Below are 27905 nucleotides of genomic sequence, written 5' to 3' on the forward strand. Positions count from 1 at the left end.
TAGTGAAGTACATATTGACATAAAATTATTAATTAATAATGTAGTTCTAAATTTAGAAAAATTTATTTTTAATCTTAATTTGTGTATAATTAATTCTATTTAATAGCAAAAAAAAAAAAAATTCAACACACTGTGAATAAATGATAATAACATGAGATGTATTTTAATTATATTATATTAATCTTCTTTGGTAGTATTATTAATTTTGTTTATAATGCTTACCCAAGCAATGTATCAATAATAAATAATAATGTGTCTGATGCGCCGCAAGACTTGAGAGTTGAAATATTTGATGAGTTTGGAAATATTAATGACGATAATAGTCATGATAGCGTGTTAAAATTTAACATTTCGTGGTTGCCTCCATACTCATGGTGCCCTACATCATACAGGTAATTTTATAGATTTATTTTTTATTACTAAATTACTTTTGTTTATAAAAACATTATTTATTTTCAGTATTTTTATTAATTCCATGACAGTTGATCAAAAAAATACAATTAGTTGTCCTGAAGAAAGTATTTTTTATACAACAACAACAACAACAACAGATGATAATCTATTTAATATTGTTCTTCCTGAGAATTCACTGTTATCAGATGTACCAGAATTACAAATCAGACCTAGTTGTACTTATGAAATTCAAGTTTTTGCAAATCCACGTGCAAATGCAAACTCCAACGCTGCTAAAGTAAGTCTTTATTATTATTATTATTATTATTACTGTATTGATGTAAATCTTTTATGAAAATTATTCATGCAAGTAATTACTGGCTTCTTACCATTAACTTGAATAATAATAATAATAATAATAATAATAATCTCGAGAATAAGATTATAGTATTGTACTTTTTACAATCCAAATCATCTATCTATGTTTGAATAATCAGTAACCCTTTGTAAGAAAATTGTCTCATAATTATTGATTAATTTTCAGATTAACATAACAGTACCAAATTGTATAGGAAAATTATGTAATTGTGATGAAGCTTCGAAATTACTTCCTTCAGTTGAGGTAAATGCATCTATTGCCGACTCCAAAAGTATTCTTATTTCATGGAGTACAATACATCAGTTATTGAATGCATCAGATATTTCTTCATTCATCGTCGGGTAGCGTATAGTATTTAATATGATTGTCTCTTTATAATATCATAACATTTTTTCAATCTTGTAATAAATATTTTTAAATTTTTCAGATACTCAATACCAATTTTAATATCTAAAAATGGAATTCCAGTCTACAATTTGACAAAATTAACCAGTGCGCCGAGCAATGCCCGGTCGTATATCTGGCATACAGAATCATCAGTTAATTCAATTTTTGATAAAGAAATGAAAATTTTTGTCGCTGCTGAAGATATTCACGGATGTCGCGGTCGAATGAGTGATTATATTATTAAAACAAACGCCCAACCACTTCTGATGTCAATAACATACAGTAATCAAGTAAAATATATAGTTATTATCACGAAAAATTTAAATTTTTTAACAAAAAAAAAAATGACAATCAATATTATACGGTGGAATAAAATATTTCTAGTGGCTAATATGGAGTACAGTACTTATAATTTGCTCAATAATTATCGGATTGTTCACTTACATTCGGAATCGAGGTCATGAAAATTACAAATTCATTTTATCAAATCACGTCACGTCTGGGTGAGAATTTTTTAATAATAAAAATATATACATTTGTTTTTGAGATTTATTATCGATAAATGAAACGATTAAAGTGTCGTTAATGTAACCTGAATTATACGTTATTTTTTTTTTTTTCTTATTACCATTAGTAGCATCAGAATATCAGAAAGAAACGGCTGGATAAATACTGTTTTAAAGAAGAAAAACATGCTTTATGCAGATGAAATTATCGAGGTTCAATTAATATCTAATTTTTCATTTTTATCAGTTAAAATTATTAAAATTTATTGAATAAATTTATTAAATTGTTTTTAGACGACGGAAACGATAACCGATGGCTACGAAATATCGTATGACCGTATTAAAATTTCAAGTGAACTCGGCAAAGGGCAGTTCGGCAAAGTTTACTTAGGCTATTTAGACTTTGTAACTAATAATAATAATAATAATGAAGGAGAGGAAAATGGTTTTCCAGTAGCCGTAAAAATGATGAACCCGGGGAATGTTGATGACAAGACAGCGGCGCGTCGTCAATTGGTTTACGAGATTGGGACAATGAAACGTGCCGGATCTCATCCACATCTTGTTAAACTTATTGGCTGTTGTACGAAACTTGAGAATCCAATTTGTATTATTTTGGAGTACGTCGAAGGCGGTGATTTGCTTGGTTATCTTCACCAATTGCGTGATAGTCTAAATAAAAAATTAACATCAACTCATTCAACATCAGAATTGTGCTCAAACGAGAGTAATAATCAATAATTATTAATTCCACGCAACTCAATGTGGAAATAAAAATGCAAGCGTTGATAAAAAATTTATTGAGCTTATTTATTTTTAGATTGTTCTAACGGAAATTGTAAACACAGTAAACAAAGTGGCTCTTTAATAACTGATAGTTTTTCTATTTCATCGCTAGCTACTAATTCAATTACACCTGAAGACAATAACAATCACTCTTATACGCCGAATGTCACCTACGAAAATAGTGTTAAAAAAAATATTCATCACTCAACAACAGGTGGCACGGTTGATAACTATCGATTTATTAACTTTGCAATGGACATTGCTCGCGGAATGGAATATTTAGAACAAAAATATATTGTTCATAGAGATTTGGCTGCAAGAAATATTCTCGTTACCTCAAATTTGAAATTAAAAGTTATTATATATACGATTATTATTTAATAAAATTAACCGAGTGTAAAATCTAATTTAAAAAAAAAAAAAAATAGATTTCAGACTTTGGACTGTCTCGAGACGGGATCTATGTAATTGGACAAAGTGGTAATGGAGTACGACGACTACCAGTACGTTGGATGGCACCGGAAGCTCTTCGAGATCGTGCTTTTACTTTTAAAAGTGACGTGTGGTCTTACGGAGTGGTGCTGTGGGAAATATTAACACTGGGTGCCTTTCCTTACGCCGAAATACAAGATGACAAATTACTCCAGTACATTGTCATGAATAATTGCCGTTTAAAATGTCCTGACAATATTTCACCAGAATTTTACTACTTTTTACAATCATGCTGGTCTACAGAGCCGTCCAAACGGCCCAATTTCCATCAAATTTCCCATCAGCTTACCGTATTTTCCGCTGATTTCAGTACATCCATTTATAATCCCTCTTACAATATCGTAACACTTTAACAATCGATAAATTAATTACATTCATTACTGACATTTAATTATCTATCTTTTATGATGAAAATTTTTAGCTCGAAAATACAACACCGTTAAACCGCATAAAAAATATAATATTATATACATATAGAAAAGCTTTTACCCAATATTTTCAATATATAATAAATGTATAAATATTTTATAAAAAAATGTCTAGCAGGTAACATTAAAAGTTAAAATTTTCTTTACATTAATTTATTTTATTTAATGTTTAATATCTGTTGATAAAAGTTTCCTCTTGATAGTTTTGAGAATAGATTTATTATTTATGTTAACCCTTTATCTTTACTATTATACTTGTATAAAGATAAGTTTGATATCAATGCATGTAGGATGTGAAGCTATGATGTAAGCAATGACATTTTTATATTTCTAGGACGCATAGACGTCTGAGCTATTTGCGTGAGAGTGATTTCGCCCACGCGACGACGTCGGCGCACATATAACATTGTACCCACCATCACCATCAGAATCAGATTCAGAATCAGAATCAGCACCAGCACCAGCACCAGCACCAGCACCAGCACCAATTTCTTCTCTTTCTCTCTCTCTCTTTAAGAGCACCAGCGTTTAAATACGCCCTCGTGATATAGAGGGGTGTAAGGTGATGGCGGGCAGATAGGTAGGGATGTAGATCCATGCAAGGGTAGTTGTGCCGATCGAAAGCTCACTCCAGCAGTTGTAGCGCCGACTCGGCGAAGTTAAAGTTGCGTAGTTAAAAGCACACTGTATAAAATAGTCGCACATTTATATTTAATAACGTAGATAAATTTATTTATTTATTTATCATTATTATTAATGATAATTCTAATAACAATAACTAATAATAATTTAATTATACTTGACTCTAACACGTACTATTAATTGTAACTTAAAGAAAAAAAAAAAAAAAACAAAAACAAAAACAAAAAAAAACGTAAAAAATTTAAAAAAATCGTAAAATTATAAAATTTTTTAAAATATATATCAATGAAAATGTCACGTCAACAAGCCGAATGGAAAAAAATCGTATTCGTATATATTTTACAATTATTTTCATGTAAGTTACTTATTATTGTCAATTATTAATGCAAAAGATTTTTTTTTATTTTGTTTTTAAAATGCTTTTATTGTGTATTATATTTATATATGTATATATTGTTCTTTTTTTTTTTTATTTTTTTTTCTCCCCCGAGTATAAGTAATAGTATACACATTTATATGTATAAAGTATAAATATAGATATATGATCTAGTCTATTATCCTTGATCCCCGGGGGATGAAGCAAATCTGCAGTATCTATATGTTGTCTATTGGCTGTGCCTTTCCCGGCAGTTCTCAGCTTCAACAGAAATCCCTCTCAAAGAATGGCCCGACCCTTGACAGTCCATCTACTCGTGAATACAATGCTAATTCAAACAGGAAAAAACGTCGTGGCTGACAAACTTTTACCTTTTTTAATTACTTCTTCTTGTTTTTTTTTTTTTTTTTTTTTTTTTTTTTCTAACAATTTTTCAGCTTTCTTCTTCTCCTTCATAGTTTAAAGTCGATTATTATTTCTCTCATTCATTCAGAACGATTAAGTCTGAGCACTACACTTTAGTACCGCGAAACAATAGATGTTCAGATGTCTGAAGGTGGAATAATCTGTAAAGTGATTCTCAAACACAATTGAATAATGAGGTCATGGATACATTTATCAAACGGATATCTCGACAATTGTGTTTTTATTTTTAAATTAAAATTCATCCAATCAATATTCACTTTCCTGCTATTATTTCATTCACTTTTTTTTTCAACAATGAGAAATAATAACATTAAAAATCTGTAAAAAAATAAAAAGAGGATTAAATTATTTGTGTTATTATTTTTAAACGTTTTAATAATTATAAATGGGTATATAAAATAAATCACGCATTTTCAAATCGATATTCACCTGGCTCTCGGTATAATATAACAAGGCCTTTTATAATTATCCTCAATATTATTAAGTTATTTAAAATATCTTAATCTCATACCGTTGAACAAACACTATTTTTCATTCAAAGTTTGTCCTTTACTTTATAATATGTGTTTTTTTTTACTTTTTTTTATTTTATTCTTTCACTCACCTAAAGCTACTGTAACACTATATAACTACCGCTTGTGAGTTTATATTTTTATTTAGTCAACATTTATTCTGCATTTTTTATTTATAAACTTTTTTTTTCTTTGTACTTTGTATACACCGGCGCTTATATACAATAAAAAAATAATAAAACAAAGTTTTATGTCAAATATTAAACATTATACGTGACACAGTTTTCGCTACACTTTAATAAATTGGATAACTAAATAAACTATAAACAGCAAACGCACAGTAGTATAATAATGTTATAGAGCAAAGTCGATAATTAAAATATTTTAATTATTATAATTATAAATGAGTTAATTGATTTGATGATTGATAGATGCAACACCAGAAGTACGGCTTATTGCGCCGAATTACGTCAAGTACAACAGTACAGCGGAACTGACGTGTGATCATACTGTTGCACCAGATGACCTTCATAAGGTTGAATTTTTAAAAGATAATAAAAAAATATTGGAATATATAAGAGATCGTACAGATCCATTTAGAAAATCGCCGCCAGCCGGTTTAGAATTTGAGGTATTTTTATATAATAAACAAATATTTATCACTTTCCTCATTATCATTATCATAAGGGCTTTTATAAATTATATATTTAAAGCATTCGCTCGATGGCAAGACAATCAAATTAAATGATGTACACTTTGATGCCTCTGGCTCATATTCCTGCTTGGTAAGCTCTACTTATCCAATTTACACTGAAAGCTCGGACGAAGTAAAGCTGCAAGTTATAGGTAATTATTAAACATTAATTAATATATATATATAATTTTTTTTTTTTTTTCGAGTATCTAGTAAATTAGTTTGATTATTGGAAAAAGATTAGGTATATTATCGGGTGAATTTAATAATATTAGAGAAAAAAAAAAAAAAAAAATAAAAACGTAATGAGATAAAAAGATTTGAGGTAAATTATTATTTTATTGAGAGTACTTTAGATAATGATACTGTTAAAAATAGTTTTACTCGAGTACTTAAAAGGGCTGTCGAGAATGTCGAGAGACAATGATATAAATTATATCATTTGTCTTTGTGTCTTTTAGTACCTCAGTCGGATAATCCGCACATAACTTTCAAGAAGGCTGTTTACACAGTAGGAGAAGTCCTCGAGGCAAATTGTACCTCAGCTCCTGCGAATCCAGTTCCTCATTTGACATGGCTCATCAATGGATTAGAAGTATATATCATATTTTATCATTTAATAAATCCATCGATATACACTTGAAATTTCATCTGAAAATTTTTTTTATAAACATTATCAACAATTAATAATCAATACTCAATCAATCTACCGTAACGTTATTAAAATTCCTTTCAACAAAGTCAATATGTTGATTTTCAATTATCGTGTATTGTAAAGTCATTATTACCAGACAATTGCATTTAAATTTATTCATTGTCTTTGACTTTTTTTTTTTTTTAATATAGTCGAACAGTGAAATAACTCATTCGTTAAATTTGCATACTATAAATAAATCAAAAATTTCAAAATCAAATTTTCTACCATTTAAAATATGATTTAATTTAATTATAATCGATCAAAACGAATAAAAATACAATAGGTCAGAACTAAAAGCAATTGATAATTAATTGAAACATTTAAGAGAATTATTTTTGGATATCAGACTAGTTAAATAATTTTAAAATGTCACGAAATCCAGGTTATTGAAACACGCGTTACAACTTTCCCGTACCGTCAACACCAAAAACATTTAATGTCAGTAGAATCACAGCTATCTATTGAAGTTTCTGATTTACATGCCGGGAAAAATGGACATTTGGAAATAAGTTGCCGAGCAACAATACCAAACTATTTGCTTCATCAAAAAGATTACGCTGACATTAGAACAAAGACTGTAACAGGTAAGAAATAATATAAATAAAATATATATTGTCTATCATAGTAGTAAATAAAAGTATCAAGTACATGTAAATTTACTCAATATACTTGATACGCATGTATACTCTGATAATTCATAATTCAAAATATAAATATTTACCTTGAGTATTATAATAAACCATCAGTAAATTATTGATTTTATTGACATTTACTATTTATAATTATTTATTTATGTCTAGTGGAAATAATTCCTGGTCCCTCTCCGACAACTTCGTTGGCTGTTCTTCCACGTGGACTCACACCGATCGTTATTTCAAGCGTATTGTGTGTGTTACACATCTATAATTAATGATAAATATATATTTAAATAATAAATAAAACGTCAATTGCTAAATAAAAGATTTAAAAAAAAAAAAAAAAAAAAAAAACAGAGTATACTATATAACAAAATAAATAAATTATTTAAAGAAACCGATGTAATATATTAAAAAATATATTAAAAGAAAAAACAATAAATATGATAACAGATGAAGAAATATACATACACATGTAAAAGACTTAAATTCATATGTTTTATATGTAATAAGTATATATTTTGTTAGTTTTGAAATGTTTATCCAACTGTCAAATATTTATAGTATATTTATAATTATAAATTTATTTAGCCGTATTGAATATTTAATTGCAAAAAAGGACAATTATAGCAGTAATAACGAAAATGAATTAACTATCTCTAACCGGATTGTTGGTGGCTATGCAGTTAAGATTAGTAAATTACCTTTTATGGTAAGTCTCTCGCTGCTGAATAGTTATTTTGGTTAATTAAACTATTATTATTGGCAACAGTTAAATATTAAATTAGGTTTCAATGCAATGGCGGCATGATTCCGAACATTTCTGTGGCGGTAGTTATATTAGACCTACATTTGTATTGACCGCCGCTCATTGTCTTTGCCTCAGGTACTCTGCAAAAAAATAATTAAATAAATAAAAATATAATATTACCTATAGACTTAATTTATTTATTTATCTGGCAGGACTCCTCGTGGTACCTGGACGGTCATGAATCCTTGGCTTTTTGTAGTCGTAGCAGGTAGTGCTAATCTTAAATTTGCCCCCACATGGCAAGTCCAGAATATTTATAGGTTTATACCGCATCAAGAATTTCATTTTCGGACAATGATTAATGATATTGGTCTTATACAGGTTACATTTATTTATTTATTTACTCTGCCTAACTCGCTCCTTTTAATTGTTTTAATATTTTATTTGTGTTAACTTTAACTTAATCGATTTTAGCTAATCAAACCATTTCATGTAACTAATTACGTTCGTTTCATAAGACTTCCCCGGGCAAGAGTTGATCTTCGTGAAAATCATATTTGTTCCACAATGGGATGGGGAGACACTAAAATGATCAATGCGGTAAATAGTTATAATTTATTTTTATAACAATTAAGGCATTTTTTTTTTTTTTTTATCAGATATTAATTAAGGGACATCTAGTTGATGAAAATTATGTTATTATATAACTTTTGGAAAACTAATTATTTATTGATATAAAAAATGGCATTTAAAGTTCATTCATATTTAGCTGGACGGTCAAATTAATTTAATTAACTAATTTTGAGAAAATACCAGTCTATAATTGAATATTAGAAAATGATGCTGGTCATCAGCCTTTTGTACTGACTTAATTAATTAATAACTTGTTAATTAAATGAATTAAATATTTAAAAAATAGCCCAAGATACTGAGAGAAGTATGGCTACCATTAATGGCGAATGAAGAGTGTGAAAAATATCTAGGAGGTGAATTGCCAATGCAACAAATGTGTGCAGGGAAAAAAGAGGGTGGCGTTGACGCCTGTCAAGTATGGGAAATTGTTCATATATATACAATAATAGATATAAATATAGGAGTATCAATCTTCTGGAAGATAATCAATAAAACAGATTGTCCCTTTTTTTGTTTGTGTAGGGTGACAGCGGTGGCCCACTTATTTGCGATAATATCCAAGTGGGTATCGTATCTTGGGGATATGGATGTGCTGAACGTCACTCACCAGGAGTTTATACTAGAGTTGATCGTTATTTACCTTGGATCTACCGTACTATGCTCAGAAATTATTCATCGACTATCTTCTACAACTATTATCTCCTTCTTATCATTGTCATCGTAATAATCACCTCTTCATCAACCTTCAACTGACAAATAAAAAACAAACAATTATTTTTTTATTTAAATATTTTCTTCCATTATACATAGAAAATTTATTTAGATGATAGAAATAATATGAATATTCACCCAGTAATTCTAGAATTGATTGAAAATATTTATTTTTTTATTTTTTCTTATATGGTATATTACATATTCATCATCAATCCTCAAGATGATCCTTTTTTGATCTCGATAATCCGCGATACTTATATGAATATGAGCTTAGAATTTATTATTGCGCTAAAAAATCTAGTTTAGCGCCACCATGCGGTCACACAATAATTCAAAGTGTTGACACTGTTGAGACAACACACAACACGTGTTCACGTGTGTTTTAAAATTTTGTTAGTAAAACAAAAATAAATTTTTAATTTTATAATAATATAATATAAATAAATAAATATCAATTAAGTGATTTATATCTATTTAATAACAATGAATTTCAAGGATGACTTTGACATATTTGTCGGTGGAAAATCTGGAGTATTTAAAGGTTAGATAATTTTTTTTTTTTTTTTTTTTTTTTTTTTTTTTTTTATTACTTATAATTAATTAATATTTATTATTGTTAATAAAATTTTTAGGAGTTAAAATTGATAAAAATAAATGTATAGTGAAAAATATACAAAATTTAGTATCAATTACAAAAGATCATGAAGTGACAACAATGTCTTGGGGCGATGATGATGAAAAAGATGTTCTTATTGGTTGTGGGTCTGCTGAGAATCGAAGGTATATTTGTTTTTGTTATTATTGTTATTATTCATTATTTATTTATTAATTTAAAATGAAATATTTTAGTGTAAAAGTTTACGACTCACAACATTTGGCTTTTTCGACTTCGTTTTCTTGCAATGTCAGTGCTGGAAAAATTCGAGGAATTTCTCATTACAATAAGTAAGTTTTTATTTAAACTTTATTACAATTATTAATTACTGTAAAAAACATAATTGAACGATTTTCTTTATTTTCCAGTTGTATAATAACAGCAGTAGAATCTGGAGACATTAATCTATGGAGACGCAGTGAAAGTATAAAAGTTATAAAAACGAATGAGGATTTGCACGCTATGAGACACAATAAATTCAATAAAAATATAATAGCAACCGGAGGGAAAGAGCATCCTTTGCAATTATATGATTTGGAGCAAGACAAAGTAACATTCAAAGAAAAAAACGTTCGACATGACTGGTTGGAGATGCGTGTACCCATATGGGTATCTGATATTGGTTTTTTACCTGATTCATCTAAGATAGCAACTTGCAGTCGCTATGGATACGTAAGTATTTTATTAATTAATTAAAAACAAAAAAATAGTATTAAAGTAAATTGAAAAATTTTTCAGGTACGTTTGTATGATCCTCTTATACAAAAAAGGCCAGTTATTAATATTGAAGTCAAAGATCAAGCTCTAACTACTCTAGCAATTGCGCCAAAAGAAAAGTAAATATTTGAGTTAATTTATATTTAAGTTTGTATAACTTTATTTAAAAATTATTTTTTTATTTTAGTCATATCGTAGTAGGCTCCGGCAAGGGAATAATGAATTTAGTTGATTTACGTAAACCTGGAAAGGTATTGAACACTTATAAAGGCTTTGTTGGTGGTATTACTGCCATTTCTTGCCCTAAAAATAATCCGTACATTGTAAGTGTTGGGTTAGATCGATATTTACGTGTTCATAATATTAATACCAAGGAATTGTTACAAAAAGTAAGTTTATATTGAGAAAAAAAAAATGTAATTATTAACATTGAGAATTTTTTATAAATTGACATTAAATTATTGCAGGTTTATTTGACATCAAGACTGAGTAGTATGGTGTTGAGATCTGAGTTTGTCTTGAAAGAAGTAGAAAGTAAAGAAAACATAACGAATGATGAAAATATCCAGATAATCGACGATAGTGAAATTAAAAACGACGCAGAATACGATGAAATGTTTAATAACATGCAAGTAATTTGTAATGATAAAAAAGAACCAAATTATAATGAAAATCGTATCAAAAAAAGAAAAATTGTAAAAGAAAAAATAAAATAATTATTTAAAAACAGTTTATTAATTTTAATGTTGATGAGAATAAATGAAAGATTGATCAATAATTATCTCGATATTTTTTTGAAAGTTTTTTATTCGTTGATCATTTAAATTTAAGGATGTTCCCTGTTAATAAATTTTTGTTATTTTATAATAATTCAGTTGACTTATAAACTTTACGATACTTTATAAACACTTTGTTGTTTCTGTTGATGCAAATAATAAAAAGACATGTTTCTTATTATCTTTTTTTTAATAATGTTTATCAAGTAAAACGTTGTTGCATTCATAAAATTATTATCGAATGCTAATTACACAATTTTACACTGATTAATAAGTTAATTGTTATTGTTAAATTTAAAAAGGCACGCGACGGAAAGAAAATTATGTGCAATATATATTGTTTCGTTTCAATGAACGTTTTTTTTTTACTTTTTGTTTTATTCTTTTTTTCCTTTTTATTATTAAAATATTCTACAATTGGTGTTCAAACACCTGGATTTCGCTGGGAACAACCTTATTGTATAAACTTTTTATATTTTCATTGCGTAATACAACACCAGAGATGGCAAGATTTTTTTTTCTTATTTATAAGACATTTACAATTAATCATGACAACGCTCTTAATTTTTCCTGTTACATGATTTAGTTTTTTTTTTCATTTTTTTTTTTTTTTTTTTTTTTTACAACATTTTACAGTCTACCGGTTTAAATATATATTTAAATAGATATTTAAATTAATTAATAAAATAATAATAAAAGCTAGCCAAAAGCGAAAATAAATCGATAAAAAATTTACTAAGTACTACAATTTCTACAGTCATTTTTTAAATAATTATTTTTTTAAAAAATAGGCCTTTAATTATAATTCGCACACATTAATCAATAATTATAATTATTATAAAGAGGCTGTATATAATTGTAATCGTAATAATAATTTTTAAATCAAAAGAAATAATTGCCAATCTCTTGTTGTAAGCATTATTATCATGATCTAAAAATCTAAGACATGATTTCCTGATAATTATTTATTTCATCTCAATAGGGCTGAGCTCAACTTATTTTTAATTATTTATTATTAATTAATAACTTAAAAATTATAAACTTGCCATTAAAAACCATCATATCAATAACTACTAAACGGTCTACTGCTAATACACTCAATTAATTATTTATTTATTTATTTATTTATTCATTAATTAATTATCTATTTACATAAGAAATAATTAATGACTTTTAGTCATTAATTAATTTATTAATTAAATATTAAATGGCATTTTTTATCGACTGAAAAATGGTGAATTTATTTTTTCTAATCTATCACATATCAGTAGAGTTTATCTCACATTTATATTTTGTCTTCTCATTCTTTTCGTACTTTTTATTTATTAATATATTTATACATTATGCAAAAAAAAAACCATTCATCAACCAACTGTACCACTTATTTATCCCTAGTTACAAAAGAAAAAAAATTTATGATTAAAGATCACTATGATTCGATAAATATTTGTAATTTAGTAAATTAAGTTAATACAATGATTAAAAAAAAATTGATACAATTTAAAAACTTGGCGAATTTTTTGTTTTTTACAAACAATGGTTTATTTAAAAAAAACAAACTTGTAGCACGTTATAATAATTTTCGTTTCACTTTAATTTATTTATAATTCGGAATTATGATTAAGTATGAAATATGAGGCAGCAATTATAATCAGTTCATTCGTCTGAAATTATGATGCGCATTAGTTTGGTGTATTCATTTTCTTTTTGTAATTAAAAATACATTTTTTTTTTTTTTTTTTTTTTTTTTTTTTTTTTCTCACAAGCACTAAAGAGCGACAATTGAGTATCAGTGATACTTTTTGATGTTTACGAAAACACATAGCAAGTAAGAAAAAATAAAATTTTTTCAATAACTGAATTTATTCACCACTGGATACTGCTACTTCTCGTCGTGCCGACTCTTGGGATTGTTCAACAAGGGTCGATTGAGTCCCTAAAATATAAAATGTACAATTTAATTGTCGTAGGCATAAAGTAGCTTTGATATTGTCTCAAAATAATTTACCATTAATAGCTTCTGTTTGAGTATGAGCCTCGACACCTGTATCAACTTCTATCATATCGTCTTCATCATCATCATCATTCTCGTCATCATCATTATTACGAACGGCAACAGCTGGGTCTGATTGTACCGAACTGGAAGCTGTCGAATCTTGTGCTCGCAATGAGCTTGAAATATCTTTGGTACTGCCTCCATCTTCACCTATATTTGTTTTATTATTTAATTATCTAATAAAATTTGTTTCTTTTGTTTATTGAGGATAATCACGATAACTTACCACATGGCCTTAAAACAAGATACAATAATATATCAGATAATGAAATAATACCAATAACTTTTTCATTTTCATCTGTTACAACTAGCCTGTGAACTTCGGCTTTTACTATTTTTTCCATAACGATAAACAATGTGTCATCTAATTTACACTTATGAACTCCTTCAAACCAATCACTTCGATGTTGAGTTGCTTCTTTTAGAGAAACATCCAAATTATCATAAGTTTTCATAGCAGCTAAATTCTGTAATTCAATAAAAATTTTATTATTTTATTATTTAATAAAAATTAAATTTTAATAATAAATATTACTTACAATTACATCAAATTTGGAGTATATATTAACCAATTTTCCTTCAGAATCAAGAATAGGTAATGCCGAAACTCGCCTTTCGACAAATTTTTTAAGAGCTAAAATTATGCTAGTTTCTTCGGTAGCTGTTGCTATATTATCATAAGTCCCTATTCTTAATTCTTCTATTGTTTTATCTACAAAGGAAGGTCTTGGTAGCTCGTGAATCTGTAATATAATTATAAATTATTTTTTAACTCTAAATTTAATTGAATTATCAAAATTACGTCTGTTAACAACAGTTTGTTATTTCTAAATAGAATAATATGGATACAATAAATGTTGTTTTTTAAACAACTAAATGAATTATCTTGGATAAGACAGAGCCATTTAACTGGATTAAAGGATTAAACAATATTGTTTAGTGTGAATGAGTTTACTTACATAGAGGAATAGAAATTTGAGTATCCTTTTGTGTGTTAATATATAAAGAACATTGTCAGTATCCGGGTCTATCACAGGCAATCGGTGGATTCTATTTTGAATCAATGATTTAATGGCATCGTACATAGAAGCATCAGGTCCAATAGTTACCAATGGATGAATTTCTTTGTGTAAAACGTCTGAAATATTATGATAATAATAATAATAATAATAATAACGATTAATAAATTATTCAAATTTATTTAATAGCTGCTGTGTAATATAATTACCTCTCCAAGTATTAAGTTCATGTTCTTCCAATTGATACATTGTGACCGTAGGACTAGTATAATACTTTTGAAGAATTTTTATAAAATCGGTAATGGTTAGCATTCCAACAAATTGTTGTTTGGCACTGTCCCATAATGGCGCCGCTCTGACACCTATTAAAAAAATTTAATTAATTTATTGAACCATCAATATATAAAAATTATAAAAAATAATTACCATTATAAACAAGAGCGAAGAATGCCTTTTTGACAGCGAGCTTAGTATCAAATATAACCAATTTTGCACTCGTAGGTATGAGATCATAACATTTGTGAAATTTGAAAAATTTCACGTATATCTGCGTTTCATCTTTTTCTGCAAGTCCAAATAATTCACAATACAATAATGCTTTTTTGTTTCTCTTCATTTTTAATTTACAATAATAGCAATATTTTTAATATAACACAACAGGTTAATTAATATTGTTTAATAAAATACAGTCTGCATCAATATCATCCACTTGAAAGTTACTAGTGAAATAATTATACATCATTAAGTTAGTATAGATCGCAATTATTGTATCTCACACAAATTATCATTGTAAAAAATTTTTCCATGAATCAGTAAAACAGATATGACCTCCAACAACTTCTCAGAAAATAATAACAATTGACAAACGTATTGTACAATAAACGGGTGAATTATTAATGGAAAATCCAATTAAACACAGAGATTATAATTATTATGATCAACCGAATAATTTAAACTGATCCAAATAATTAATTTAAAAATTTTTTTCAATTTAAATAAGCACATTTAATGACTATCAATAAAACTGATGTAATTAATTAATATTATTTTAACTAAACTTTGAATAAAATCAAATAAAATTAACAGACGATTTGTATCAGTTGTATTAAGACAGTTTAACAGATGCCAAAAAATTCTCACTAATCGAATTACGCTGCGGGTATAATATAATTTTATAAATTTAATTTTAATTTATGTAATAGCCTACTACTGTCCGGTAGATTTAATTCGCCGGTTTACAGAGATATAGATAAATATGAAGAAATAGTGAAGAATCGATTACGATTAATGATATCTTTAATTAAACCTTGCGCTTGCCACTTAAACACGACACTAGATACTAGTTACTAAGAGATACTAATACTAATATACCTCTATATTATAATATTACATAGTAGATACAGTATAGTCAATAGAGATCGGATGGCAATGGGTAATGGGTAATCCCCTCAAAGGAATTGTGAGTATGCTGTGTCAGTGAATGGAAAGTCGGAGGAAATTATTTTTCATATCAGAGTAATATTCATATTCTCAAGCTGATGCAACTCAAACACGATATTGAATTATTTAAAAACTAATAATATTTTTAAATATTTATAAGTTTTATTTTAAAACCAACCGACAGACCGCGTAGTAGATTTTTATAGTTTAATTAAAATAGTTTTAGGCAATAAAAATCTATTATTGTCCCAAGAAAAACTTTTCTATTTAATTATTTATAAAAATTTAGATCTGAGATATAAAATAATGAAATTATTCGTGGAATGTTGGCTCATACCTTGACAGAGAGTCTCGGCGAGTTCAGGTTCAAGGGGTGGATTCTCAACTGGAAATTCTTTGATAAGATGCTTCGCATAAATGGGACTATCATCAAACTGATTACGCGCTGAGTGAAATTGAACATCGATCAACGAGCGAATACATTCAGCGTTTGAAAAATAATAAAGTGTTAACATTTTCGATCATCGTTTTCATTTATTCTCAAGTCTTCACAAAACATATATACTCTTTTTTTTTTTTTTAACTTTGAAAATAAAGTATTATTAAATTCTCTAAAGCTTTTAAAGGTTCCAGATGATAAGAATTATTTCTTCTCAGGACCAACAACTAAAATAAATTGTATTTTATAGTCTTGTGATATTAAATAACATTTGGTGAGTATAAAAAGTAATGACACTACTTTTCCATAGCAACTCCCTGAGGATAAATATCTGTTGATTACCACCAATATATACCTCAATTTATTTATTTTCATTTTATTTTTTCTTCATCATCATCATCAAAAACATCAACAACAACACTGTTTTATTTTTTTTTTTTTAAATAAAGTTGTTTAATTATTTTAAAATGACAGTAACACGCGTCACTTGAATCAAAACAAACGTTTCAACAGTTCAAATACTAATTATAAATCGAATTGAGGGTGACAAAATATATTCACTAATAATATTATATTGTATTGTATCGATAAGAAATGATAAATGAACAAATTACTAGTGCGGTCTAGCAAACGTTGCAAGCACATTTACTGGTAGATTTTATCCTTCATCTCGGTCGTACTCGTCGACGAACTTATTCGTCATCACTGGCCAAGAATAACGTCTGAAAAACCGTGAAAACGATGCCAAAAAAAAAAGTATCCAAGGCACATATTACTCTAACGGTAATCAAAGAGACTTTATTTGTTGTTGTCATACAATAGCTAATTAGTTTTATCAACTAAACGACTTTCCATACATCCAATTACTGATGTTTACTCAAATAAAATAAATATTTAAGCAATAAATACCGGCAGTTACATTCAATCTAATTAAATAATAAATATAAAGGATCTCAACAAGTTAAGGAACTTGAGTGATGTAATATCATTGATTCAGCTTGAAACGTAATATAATAATAATAATAATAATAATAATACGAGTAAGGTAGAGTTTATCGTAGAGTGAATGAAAACACTGTGAATAAGCCCCTTACTACAGGTTGATATGCTTCAGTGTATAGTCACATAACTTATTGATAAACTACGCGATTAAATAATAAAATCCCAACAGTAGTTGTTGTTGTTGTTGTTTTTTATTGATATAAATAAGCTTTCAACAGAAAGATAATCTTCCATTAGCTTTCATTGATGAAATATCAAATTCATAGCCTTTGAAATTGAGCATGGTATTTTGTTGCGTAGGCGTTACTAAACGATCGATCAATTCCCCGGGAGAGGAGCTCACTAGTTTAGTTCAGCTTCGATGCTAATAATAATTCCTTGTTAATCTTCATAATAATCTTCAATAATTACTGGTCTATAATTATAACTTATAACTTATAATAACCATTCTTTAGAATTTTATTTTCTATTTTCTTCAGGGAAGAATGATAAATAACAACCAGTTTAGGTTGTTATTTAAAAAAGGTTGGTCTTACTGGTGACTTGTTATTAATTCATGACCATGACTCTCTTCTAGCATGTAGGGAGCAATGTAACTATCTGATGTTGGATGTATGACCTTCGTAGCAGAGGTCTACGATCGATCAGCTCAACAGAGTATAGAGAGAAGCTCTTATTCTAGATGTCAAGCGGCATTACTTATTGTGCTTCCATACATTCTGCTCAGCGCCAACGTATACTCGTCATTAGGATGTTCTCTTCAATCCAGTCAGCAATTCCCACTCAAAATAACAACACCGAATTCAGCTTTTATCATGCACTTCTATTTCAGTTGGAGCTTTTTTTTATCTAGGTCAGGGTCATGGTTTACACCCAATCGATCGTAACAACTCTGACGCAACAAACGCGGTCTGCCAGTTTATTCATTTTTTTTAAATTCAATCACCTTATTAATCTTAACTTTATTGATTTTATATTTTATATTTATATTAATTAACCTTGTTGTGTTGTTTTGTTAATATTTTATTAATTAATTAATTGATTAAAAAAAAAAAAAACTTACCCAAATCTGATTTTGGTTGACTTTTCGTGAATGAATCAGCCACTGGGAGCTGAAAAATAAATAATTATTTTAATTAAATTAAAACTTTGAATATTTTTTATTTAAGTATTGAGTTTATGGAAAAATTTATAAAGTTATTGATTCTGTGAAAATACTTGGGGATTTATAAAGTAACTTATATTTTTAGATATTAACAATAAATTAGAGTTTTGTTGATAGACAAGAGTGTTTACCAGAGCTTTCTTCAGCAACGTTTTTGGACTAAAAGTCTGTCGTTTTTTGACATTTGCTGTTATTTTCGAGTACCAGTTAGTAAATAAATTTGAGGAAGTCGGACTGGAGGTCGGTGAGGGGGTTTCAATAGCATTTGGGGAAAGTTTTGTAATATTTACTGCAGCACTACTACCACCACCAGTGGGTTCACTAGTTTGTCTTTTAAAAAGCATATTTCACAATTCAGAAAGTTTTTGATTTTGTTGTTGAGTTAAGTTGGATGTACTACGCTATTTATATAAATATAATTTCGACTTCTCAAGCTGTATCTTACACTATCAAGGATTTACAATCACCAGTATTTTGGACTCCATTATTTTTAGTTCAATCTCATTTTTAGATATAAATACTCTTAAAGTTACAATTATTTTATCGAAAAATAATTACACATGGAAATAAAGAGGTAACTTATAAAACACATTTTTTCAAATTATTCAATTCTTTTACAGTTCATTGAATCAAACAACTGAAATATAAAAAAATTAAATTAACTCGACAAATATATATTTTTTTGTATGATAATAAAATAACAAAATAATTATTAAGTTTTTCGTAATTGATAAAATAAAAATATATTGAAATTTTAATTTAAATATTTTCAGTTAACATATTTATTACTGTCACTCGCACATAATATTTATGCTTATAAATATGAATATACTGATATCTTATTTTTTATTTAATTGACTTAAAATAGATAAAATAATAATTGATTATATATTACAAGTACTTTAACGCAAACAGTTATTGTAGTTACTATGTTAAATAAATAAACAAGTCTCTATAACGTAGTTGTCTCATAAAAATATAAAATTATGTCTTTATAAATTATAAAACATTATTTTATCAATTAATTAATCATTCTTAAAGAATAAAAATCTTTACATAAAAATAATTAAATTATTAAAATAATAACAACAATAGTACTAATAAAATATTTATAATTGTTTTATTTACGATACTAATATTGTTATTATTATTATTATTATTATATGTGTATTTAAAATAAAAACAATTTATGTGTTTGTATATTTGCTAAAACGACTTTACTGAATAATAAAAAAAATCCCAGCGTTATTTTTTAGTATCAGTAACACTTTTTTCTTTATTTTTATTTTTTAAAGAATATAAATTCTTTGACAAATAAAAATACATAATGCGTATTATATATTGCAAGTTGTTGAATACGATACCAGTGTAAAAGAGAATAAAGTTTGAAAAATAAATAATAATAATAATAATGTTAAAAAGACTTTTAATGTATTTGTAAGAAGAATAATGTGTAGTAATGTGACGAGAATTGATAACGATAGTATAAATGGATTATATTACAATGAGAATTCAGGTTGACAAAATATATATAACATATGTGTATTATTCATAGAAAATTAATGATGTATATGTCGATTGACAGGACATAATATTTATTGATAAACATCAAATGTCAATTCACCTTTATGTTTACAATTATTAATTATTTTTATAAATTTACTAAAATTTTGTCGAGCTAATTTTTTAAAAGTAAATTATAATAGATAATTTTATAAAATAAATATTAAATAAAATACATGGATATGTTATTAAAATTTAATCACTAGTTTAAACACTTGAATTAGTTTTTATGGATTATAATTTCATTAAAGAAAATTTCTAATTATTTACAAATAATTTTTTAGAGGTGTGATCCTTTCGCGACACCGCTCACGGAATACTGAATAGCAGGATGATACTCAACTATAAAAGCCGCGATTCAGAATGGAAGCAAGCGCGAGGTACGAAGCGCAGTGACATGTAGTGTTATAACAAACATAATAAATAAATAAATAAATAAATGAATGAATAAAATGAAAAAGAAAAGAGGCCAAGTTTTTACCTTCAAAAGCAATAAAAGTTATAAAAAAAATCTTCATTTAAATCCAATCGCTGAATATTATTCTTATAACGAGTTTGATTTAACTCAAAAAATATGTACGTTTAAATTGATTGTAAGAGATGAAGTAATGTTTGATGAAGTGTAAAAAAATCAATAAGCTATCTCACAAACTAAACTTTAAAAATAATACAAGTTTTTAAAAATGACAAAAATAATATACAGCATCTATGAAAACTTATTTTTCGAGTGGCATTCAAATTCACATATGTTTGTCAGATAAAATAAAAAAGCTATAAATTTAACGTAACAAGTAATATCGTTCCAGTGAATATAATAAACTTGTCGCTGCAGAGAAGATTTGTACCGAAATGATGATTAAATCGATCCACGTGTTCCCGACAGCTCTCATTTTTGACTTTGCTATAAATTTTATATTCAAGAGCAAAATATTTTTTTGTTTGAATAATCAAATTATTAATTAGTCGGTAATGTCTGGATAAAATTTACAAAGTTATAAATGTCTTATGTTTTGTTATACTGCATATTTTATTATGTAAACAAAGGAAATGTTTTAGTTCTATAGAATTATCAAGAATTTAAGTAAAAACTTTCAAACTATTTGGTTTTATTATTCAGAAAATTTTATAACAACTTCAAATTGAATTTAAAAGAAAAACTTTATGTTATTTATAACTGTGAATAAATAATTGTTTTGTGAATATTTAATGAATTCAAGTGACTATCAATTTAAAATAAATAATTTAAATTATGATGAATAAAAAGTTTGCATTCAAAGATAAAAAAAATGTAATTTGTATAATGTATTTTAAAAATATGACATTTAGTTAAGTATTAAACTATTATTGTCTTTGATATAATTAATTTTCTTCGCATGACACTATCGATTTCATTATAAGAGTAATGCAACGACCGTATATTACTTTGCGATTAACTTTGCCAACGTGACATTAAAAAATATATGATATTTAAACCAAAAATTAAATAAAAAAAATTTTAAGCGCGGTTGACTTTGCAAATTATTTCCTTAATTAATCAACTGTGCGAGATGTAGCTTTTAATTCGATGTTATTTTCCTATAGTGAACTCACCAACTACTAGAATTTAATCTGACAACACATTTGTTTAAGATATTATAATAATATAAAGCTTATTTATTATTATTTGTATTATTTAAATCAGGAAAAAATCAAATTTGAAAACAAAATTTATAAATTTGTAGAAATTTACTGTATCTTTTGTTATTAATAAATAACTTGCCAAACAGCAGTGTTGAATTGGTTTCTGTATTATCCACATTTTCAAAGAATTTTCAATAAAGAAAACTTTTTTATCAACAGTTCAATGTTGCTTTTTCCAAGAAAATTTTATTATTAACAACAAAAATCAATCAACGATTCGAAACTTGTTGTTGTTGTTGTTTATGATTATGTCAAATGAGATTTTTTTTAAGTTTAAAGAAAAAAAAAAATAATGACCTCTAGACAACGACCCCTAAAAAGATGAGTTAGCGGTGGCTTTTCTATAAATAAATGCACTAATTTTTGCCCAACTGTAAAAGCACTGAAAAATTGAAAATAAAAAAAAATGTAGGTTGATATGTAACCCAGTAGAATAAATGTTTTATTTAAAATTCTATTAGAATCATAAAAACAATTTTTATGAAGCCATAAATCTGTTTTTTCTTCTAATTGAATTTAAAAACAATTTTATTACAACAAAAAATTCTATAATTAATTATGTTTTGAAAATATGTAGCATACGTAGAATATAAGGTAATAGAGATTGTTAAAAGACGCGGATTTCTTGGTATAGGTAAATCAATGAGTCAACGAAAGTGTATGGGCATATTGTCACGTACGCTTTAGAAAATTTGCACAAAGTACACAAGTTATTAGTGACAACAAATAGAGCTAAGAAAGCCAATTACTAAAATTAAACAATGGCTACTTGTAAAAGTTAAATTTATTTTATTTTATTTTTTTTAGTTTAGTATCATTTAATTTAATAATTAAAAAGAAACTCACCCCTCGAGCATTGCGAAACAATATAGCAGTGTGTGCTGGATCGAAATGATGAGTTCTACGACGTGCTCCTGGTATAGTTATAGGATTCCTGTCACCGGATTCAAGTGAACTCCGTCTAATAGCACCTGCAATTAAAATTTTATTTAATTTTTTTGCTTAATTATAAAAAGTTTCTATGGATTAAATAAAATAATATAACTCAAGAGTCGTGCCAATTAAAAATTATTTTTAGGTAACAGCGCTTGTTAAGTTTTAACTGTCTCACTAAATTATTGTGTATCAATTTTTTTAGTAATTAAAAGTACTTGCTTTAATTTCACCCATTTTGATGTAACCTACATTTTTTTTTATTAGGTTAAATTATTATTAAATAATTAAGTGTAAATATCAGTGAGCAGAGTTATAACTAAGTAATTAAGTAGTTGGCAAACAATTGCAATGACTAATGGTAAAATGATCGGTTAACTTGGATAACAATATTTGACGCAGCAAATAATGTTACTACTACTTTTATTTATGTTAACAGAGCTAGTGTTTCAAGATTAAATTGCGAGGAAAATAATAAAATAGTTCTCTGTAATTTAGAGTAAATTTTTTTTTAAAAATAAAAATAAAGTACTTTCTATTTATTTTTATAAATTATTTATGTTTATAACAAAAATTATCCGTAGGCCAATTATTACTTTATTATGTTATATAATACATCAAGTAAAAAATGTAGAAAAATCAAATTATGTATTTATAGAGGTACGATAAAAAATAAATTAAATATGAAAATTAAGATAAGATAACCATTAATTATTTAAGATAACTTGTATATTATTATTTTATTTTTGTTTACCATAAGATTCAGAATCAGAAATTAAAATTACTCACTGAAAATAAATAATTTTATTATTTTGTTACTTTTCACAGGTTTAATTATACCCGAGTCTGCTTCTTTTATTCAATCAACGTCGACGAATATATATATGTATGATGTTTCATGTAATTTTAATGACAAACATCGCTTGTCAGCACAGTGGTATATTTTTTTCCCCGTTTTTATTAATATTTACACTATTTTTTTTTTTTTTTTTTTTTTTTTTTTTTCATCCAACAATCTGTAGGTGACTCTTAACCAAAGTATAGATCTTATAAACACCAGTTTGTATTAATTTAAGTTAGGATTATCAAAAAAAATAAAAGTTTATAAGATAAAATGTTACTGAAAGGTCAATTTTCGTTAAAAACAATACTAATTTAATAATAATAAACATGATAAACGGAAACTTTATTAAACTATATAAAGTTATAATTTATAGCTGTGATGCATGTTAAGATTAATGTTAATCTAAATCTAAATTGTTAAGAAAGAGTAAGAATGAAATTGCAAGTGTGATAAATCAAGAGTTGAATGAAACAAGTTATATAATATAAAATAAAATAGATAAAACCTTGAAGTAATCACACAAATAATTATATATTGTTAAGTATTATTTAAATTCTACAATATAAATTTTCTCTCTGTTTAAAAAAAAAAAAAAAATAACAATATTTATATTCTGGTTTTAGATTTATTAATTTAATCAGACAGGTGGCTTTTCCGTATCATATCTAAATTTAATTTAACTCTGAAATATATTGAAAGCAATTTAATCGTGTATTTCCAGAGAGTTAAATTAAATTATATGTTAGCTTTAAACTTTATACCCTCTACAGAAAAGTTAATAAATAATAACAGAAGACAAACTTTAGCTTGTAATACTTTTTCCAGCAAATATGAGTTGGCTGTTGGGTCTGAAAAACAATAAATAGTGTTTACCTTGTTTGAGAATGCTTTCATAAATTCGATAAGTGGTTTCGCAGTCATCAGCGATACGAGGGGAAGCAATTTTTAGCGCGCCATCTAAACTTTGGCTTCTGTTTCTAAAATCATCTTCATTTTTTTTAGGAGTTTCCTGACACTCGCTTTGACGCCTGATATGTCCAAGTCTGCGGCCAAAGTGTCTGATCATCTCCTGAATACTGTGATGGTGGTGATGATGATGATGATTATGATGATGATGGTGATTATGGTGAGAACGTTTCTCAGTAGATTCATTGGTCGGACTCAATGAGATTGGCGTGCCAGCGCTGCTACTTATTGAGTGACGATGATTTTGGTTTCTTTGAGTTCCTTGATAGAGAGTTTGGAGAGGACTGTGATGCGTGTAACCAGATCCGTGGATTGTATGATAAACAGAGTGATGATTATTGCCGGGACTGTGAAGCGGATTTCCGGATCCATAGTTTGAGGAAGACGACCCGTGACTGGATCCATACGAAGACCCGTATGAATAATTTGAGCTGACAGAGCCACGTGATTGCTGTCGGTCATTTATATTAATCTTTTGGGATTCTGTATGCTTTTGATTGTTCAAAAGGTCTTGGAGGGCTCGTGAGTTGTCTTGCTGATAGTACCGTTTTGCTTCACTTATCGAACATTTATCCTGGCTGCCTTTTGATTCGTTGCTCGAGCTTGAACTCGAATTGTGGTGAGACAACAAATTACTTAATGAGTGCATCGTTGATTTTTTTTAATATATAAATATTTTTAAGCCTGAAAATTTTTATTGTTAGTATTATTTTTATTGACTTGTTAAATATTTCATTGCTAAAGTTTTTTTTTTATTTTATTTTTTTATAGATTAAAAACTCGTCTAGGTAAATAAAAGATTAAATTTTTTATTATCGTTTTTATGGCATAACTACAAAAACAAAGATCAGAGTCTTACTCCATAGTTATTTTAGAATCTGTGGATAAAAATGAATCTTTAAAACTATTAATAATTTAAGTCACAGGAACACAATCTTGCTATATTTTTATTTATTGATTAAATTTGTCTTTTAACTTAATGATGATGTTCTGAAGTTTTTGTACAAAAAAATAAAAGGTGAAAAAATATATTCATATCAGTTGATTGGAGCTTTAAATAAACATCTACTATCTGCGAAGATAGTAGAGGAAGTAATAGTTAAAGGTCAGGTGCTTTTATTACAATTACAATGATATGAAAATTTAATGCGCCTCAATGCCAATTTAGCGCTGCCCACACCAACTACTCTATTTTGTCAGATTTGTCACGTGGATTAGACAATATCATATTTTTAATTTATCTTTACCGTAACCAATTGTAACACCGAAGTTTTTTCACATTGTATAAAAACAAATAGATGTATTTTAGCGATTATTATTTTTACTTGAGAATTTATAAAAATATTAAAAAGTTTCACAGTAGTTTAACGAAATAAAAATCTAATATTCAAATTGACGATAAACTTTAATAGAAAATGGAAAGTCAAGAAAAATTTTTACTCTGAGAAGAAATAAAAATTCTTATGGTGAATCTCTTGAAATATCAATCTAATTGGATTTTAACTTATCTAGGTCGATTACCATCTTTAAATTAATTTTTTTTTTTTTTTTTTTTTAACTTAAAAACGTAATATGCTAATGAAGCAAAGTGAAGAATACGTAAAATTTTAAACTTAGAATTAGAATATAAAAAATAGAGAAGTAAAGAGTACAATATTGCAAGTGCAGAGGGAATAATAAAGCACAAAAGAAAATTTTTATTACTACATTGTGTGGTAAATCAAGGACAGTGCGCTGTTTTTTTTCTATTTAGGTCAGCACAGATGAGATTTTTGAGTATGCATATATAGTTTAGCACTGCTTTGTATCGATCTACTTTGCGACTAAGCACAGAAATGCTAATAAATTTTTATTTTAAAACTCGGTTTATTTCTGTAAATAGTAGTTGCGTAATAACTTTACTTTGTTGACTGAGTAAATTATCAGTCTCAGTACTTTATTGAAAAATTAATATTTTCGCTAGACCAAAAATTCTGCACAGAAAGAAAGATTTCTTGACTGGAGAAGTAAATTTTCGGTCGCCCGAAGGAAGAAGACCCAAGTTGTCTTGGTCGAAGTAAAAATTTTTCTTGAAATTCTACTCTTGGTGGAAGTAATTTTTTCTTAATTCAAAAATTATCATAAATATTTGATACAATAATAATTTTTTGGAGCAAGATAAAAATTTTCTCAAGACAAGAAAATTTACTTCTGTCAAGAACTTAATTTTTTTGAGCAAGAGAAAAATTTTCTCAAAACAAGAAAATTTTCTTGACTTAAATAAATTGTCTTGGATCAAGAAACGTATTTCTTGAAGCAAGGGAATTGATTTGTTGGAATAAGTGAAATTTCTTGTGTCAAAAAAAAACTTTTTTTTCATTCAAGTAAATAATTATGAAGAATAGTATATTACACACCTAGGGAAGTAAAGTAAGAAATGTCTCAGATCACATGTAATTGTCGGCCGAGGCGAAGCCGAGGTTGACAAACATGTGATCTGAGGCTTTCTTATTTACTTCCCGTGGAGTGTATATTATTTTTTTGTCCGACGAAGGCGGAACGCGGCAACTTTGTTTAGCGCAGCGAGACGAAAGTTGCCACTTTCCGCCCGGAGGGCAAAAAAAATATTTTCTTGGCTCAAGTGAACCTTTCTTTCTGTGTGGCTTTATTACTAACTTTCATGTATTTGAAATGTTATTCATCTCAAATCTCTCTAAAAGGGGGGACCAACTTTATGATAAAGGATCAATTTCCATATTTTTCTCTTGTTTTTTATCAAGTGATTCATCTTTTGCTTAATATTATCCTCTTTTTTAAAGGAGCGATAATAAATTTAGTCTTTTGTCAGTAGAAAAATTTACATTTTAATGTAAGTTGGAAGAAAAAAAAAAAAAAATGAATATAATTATAAAGCTTTTCAATAAAATTTTGGTATCTTCATTTTTGGTAATCGCCAAGCTGAGTGATCAAAAAACTTTTGAAAGATTAAGAAACTTTACTGTTACCGTAACTTTTGATCCACGGGCAATTATTCAATAAGTTCAATATTTTATTCGACTATAGTAATTATTATTTTGATAAAGAAATATATTTTAGCCAAAAAATGGGGCCAAGGATAGCGACATCCTAATTTCATCCCTTTTTTTTTATCATTTTAGCCGGTCAAATAAAGTATCAAAACCCACAGGCTTTCACTCGCCGAGTTATTTTCTCAAGAAAT

The 27905-nt window shown here is 27.1% G+C and overlaps 4 protein-coding genes and 2 long non-coding RNA genes across 11 annotated transcripts in view; 3 read left to right on the forward strand and 3 right to left on the reverse strand.

The window, feature by feature from the left end:
• Positions 1–132: 132 nt before the first annotated feature.
• LOC123262190 (receptor-like tyrosine-protein kinase kin-15) lies at positions 133–8283 on the forward strand. Of its 2 annotated transcripts, XM_044724337.1 has the most exons (12): positions 133–392; positions 460–691; positions 938–1113; positions 1200–1449; positions 1544–1662; positions 1788–1878; positions 1960–2392; positions 5759–5958; positions 6041–6173; positions 6483–6616; positions 7101–7302; positions 7519–8283. In XM_044724337.1, the coding sequence occupies exons 1-12, from the start codon at positions 157–159 to the stop codon at positions 7626–7628; spliced, it is 2316 nt and encodes a 771-aa protein (XP_044580272.1). In that variant the 5' UTR covers positions 133–156; the 3' UTR covers positions 7629–8283. The 2 variants fall into 2 exon arrangements, with proteins under 2 accessions (XP_044580272.1, XP_044580271.1); XM_044724336.1 differs by lacking the exons at positions 5759–5958; positions 6041–6173; positions 6483–6616; positions 7101–7302; positions 7519–8283 and adding exons at positions 2486–2805; positions 2880–3378.
• LOC123262206 lies at positions 4504–5759 on the reverse strand. The gene is made up of 2 exons (XR_006508881.1): positions 5223–5759; positions 4504–5133 (listed from the first exon to the last, which is right to left on the reverse strand). It is a non-coding gene; the product is annotated as an uncharacterized LOC123262206 (long non-coding RNA).
• On the reverse strand, positions 7482–8645 carry LOC123262205. Its single transcript, XR_006508880.1, has 3 exons — positions 8332–8645; positions 8058–8244; positions 7482–7618 (listed from the first exon to the last, which is right to left on the reverse strand). It is a non-coding gene; the product is annotated as an uncharacterized LOC123262205 (long non-coding RNA).
• On the forward strand, positions 8342–9542 carry LOC123262200 (trypsin-3-like). Of its 2 annotated transcripts, XM_044724349.1 has the most exons (4): positions 8342–8485; positions 8579–8704; positions 9024–9152; positions 9260–9542. In XM_044724349.1, exons 1-4 carry the CDS (start codon positions 8342–8344, stop codon positions 9488–9490), a joined length of 630 nt encoding a protein of 209 aa, XP_044580284.1. In that variant the 3' UTR covers positions 9491–9542. The 2 variants fall into 2 exon arrangements, with proteins under 2 accessions (XP_044580284.1, XP_044580283.1); XM_044724348.1 differs by having other exon boundaries at positions 9024–9541.
• A 233-nt stretch (positions 9543–9775) lies between these two features.
• Positions 9776–11702, forward strand: LOC123261485 (WD repeat-containing protein 74). Its single transcript, XM_044723081.1, has 8 exons — positions 9776–9992; positions 10084–10231; positions 10301–10396; positions 10475–10778; positions 10845–10942; positions 11011–11212; positions 11291–11529; positions 11699–11702. Exons 1-8 carry the CDS (start codon positions 9935–9937, stop codon positions 11700–11702), a joined length of 1149 nt encoding a protein of 382 aa, XP_044579016.1. The 5' UTR covers positions 9776–9934.
• Positions 11703–13309: 1607 nt separating this feature from the next.
• LOC123262186 (dentin sialophosphoprotein) overlaps positions 13310–27905 on the reverse strand; it is a 32600-nt gene continuing 18004 nt past the window's right edge. For all 4 annotated transcript variants that reach the window (XM_044724328.1, XM_044724325.1, XM_044724327.1 and 1 more), the window contains exons 9-17: positions 22810–22934; positions 18619–18667; positions 15101–15238; positions 14884–15036; positions 14615–14793; positions 14195–14398; positions 13882–14122; positions 13608–13805; positions 13310–13535 (exon numbers count right to left, since the gene is read on the reverse strand). In XM_044724328.1, the coding sequence (XP_044580263.1) occupies positions 13462–13535; positions 13608–13805; positions 13882–14122; positions 14195–14398; positions 14615–14793; positions 14884–15036; positions 15101–15238; positions 18619–18667; positions 22810–22934 (1361 nt within the window). In that variant the 3' untranslated portion in view covers positions 13310–13461. The remainder of the gene's footprint in view (positions 13536–13607; positions 13806–13881; positions 14123–14194; positions 14399–14614; positions 14794–14883; positions 15037–15100; positions 15239–18618; positions 18668–22809; positions 22935–27905) is intronic.

The sequence above is a fragment of the Cotesia glomerata genome, linkage group LG3, assembly GCF_020080835.1.
Source record: "Cotesia glomerata isolate CgM1 linkage group LG3, MPM_Cglom_v2.3, whole genome shotgun sequence".
NCBI classification, from domain to species: domain Eukaryota; kingdom Metazoa; phylum Arthropoda; class Insecta; order Hymenoptera; family Braconidae; genus Cotesia; species Cotesia glomerata.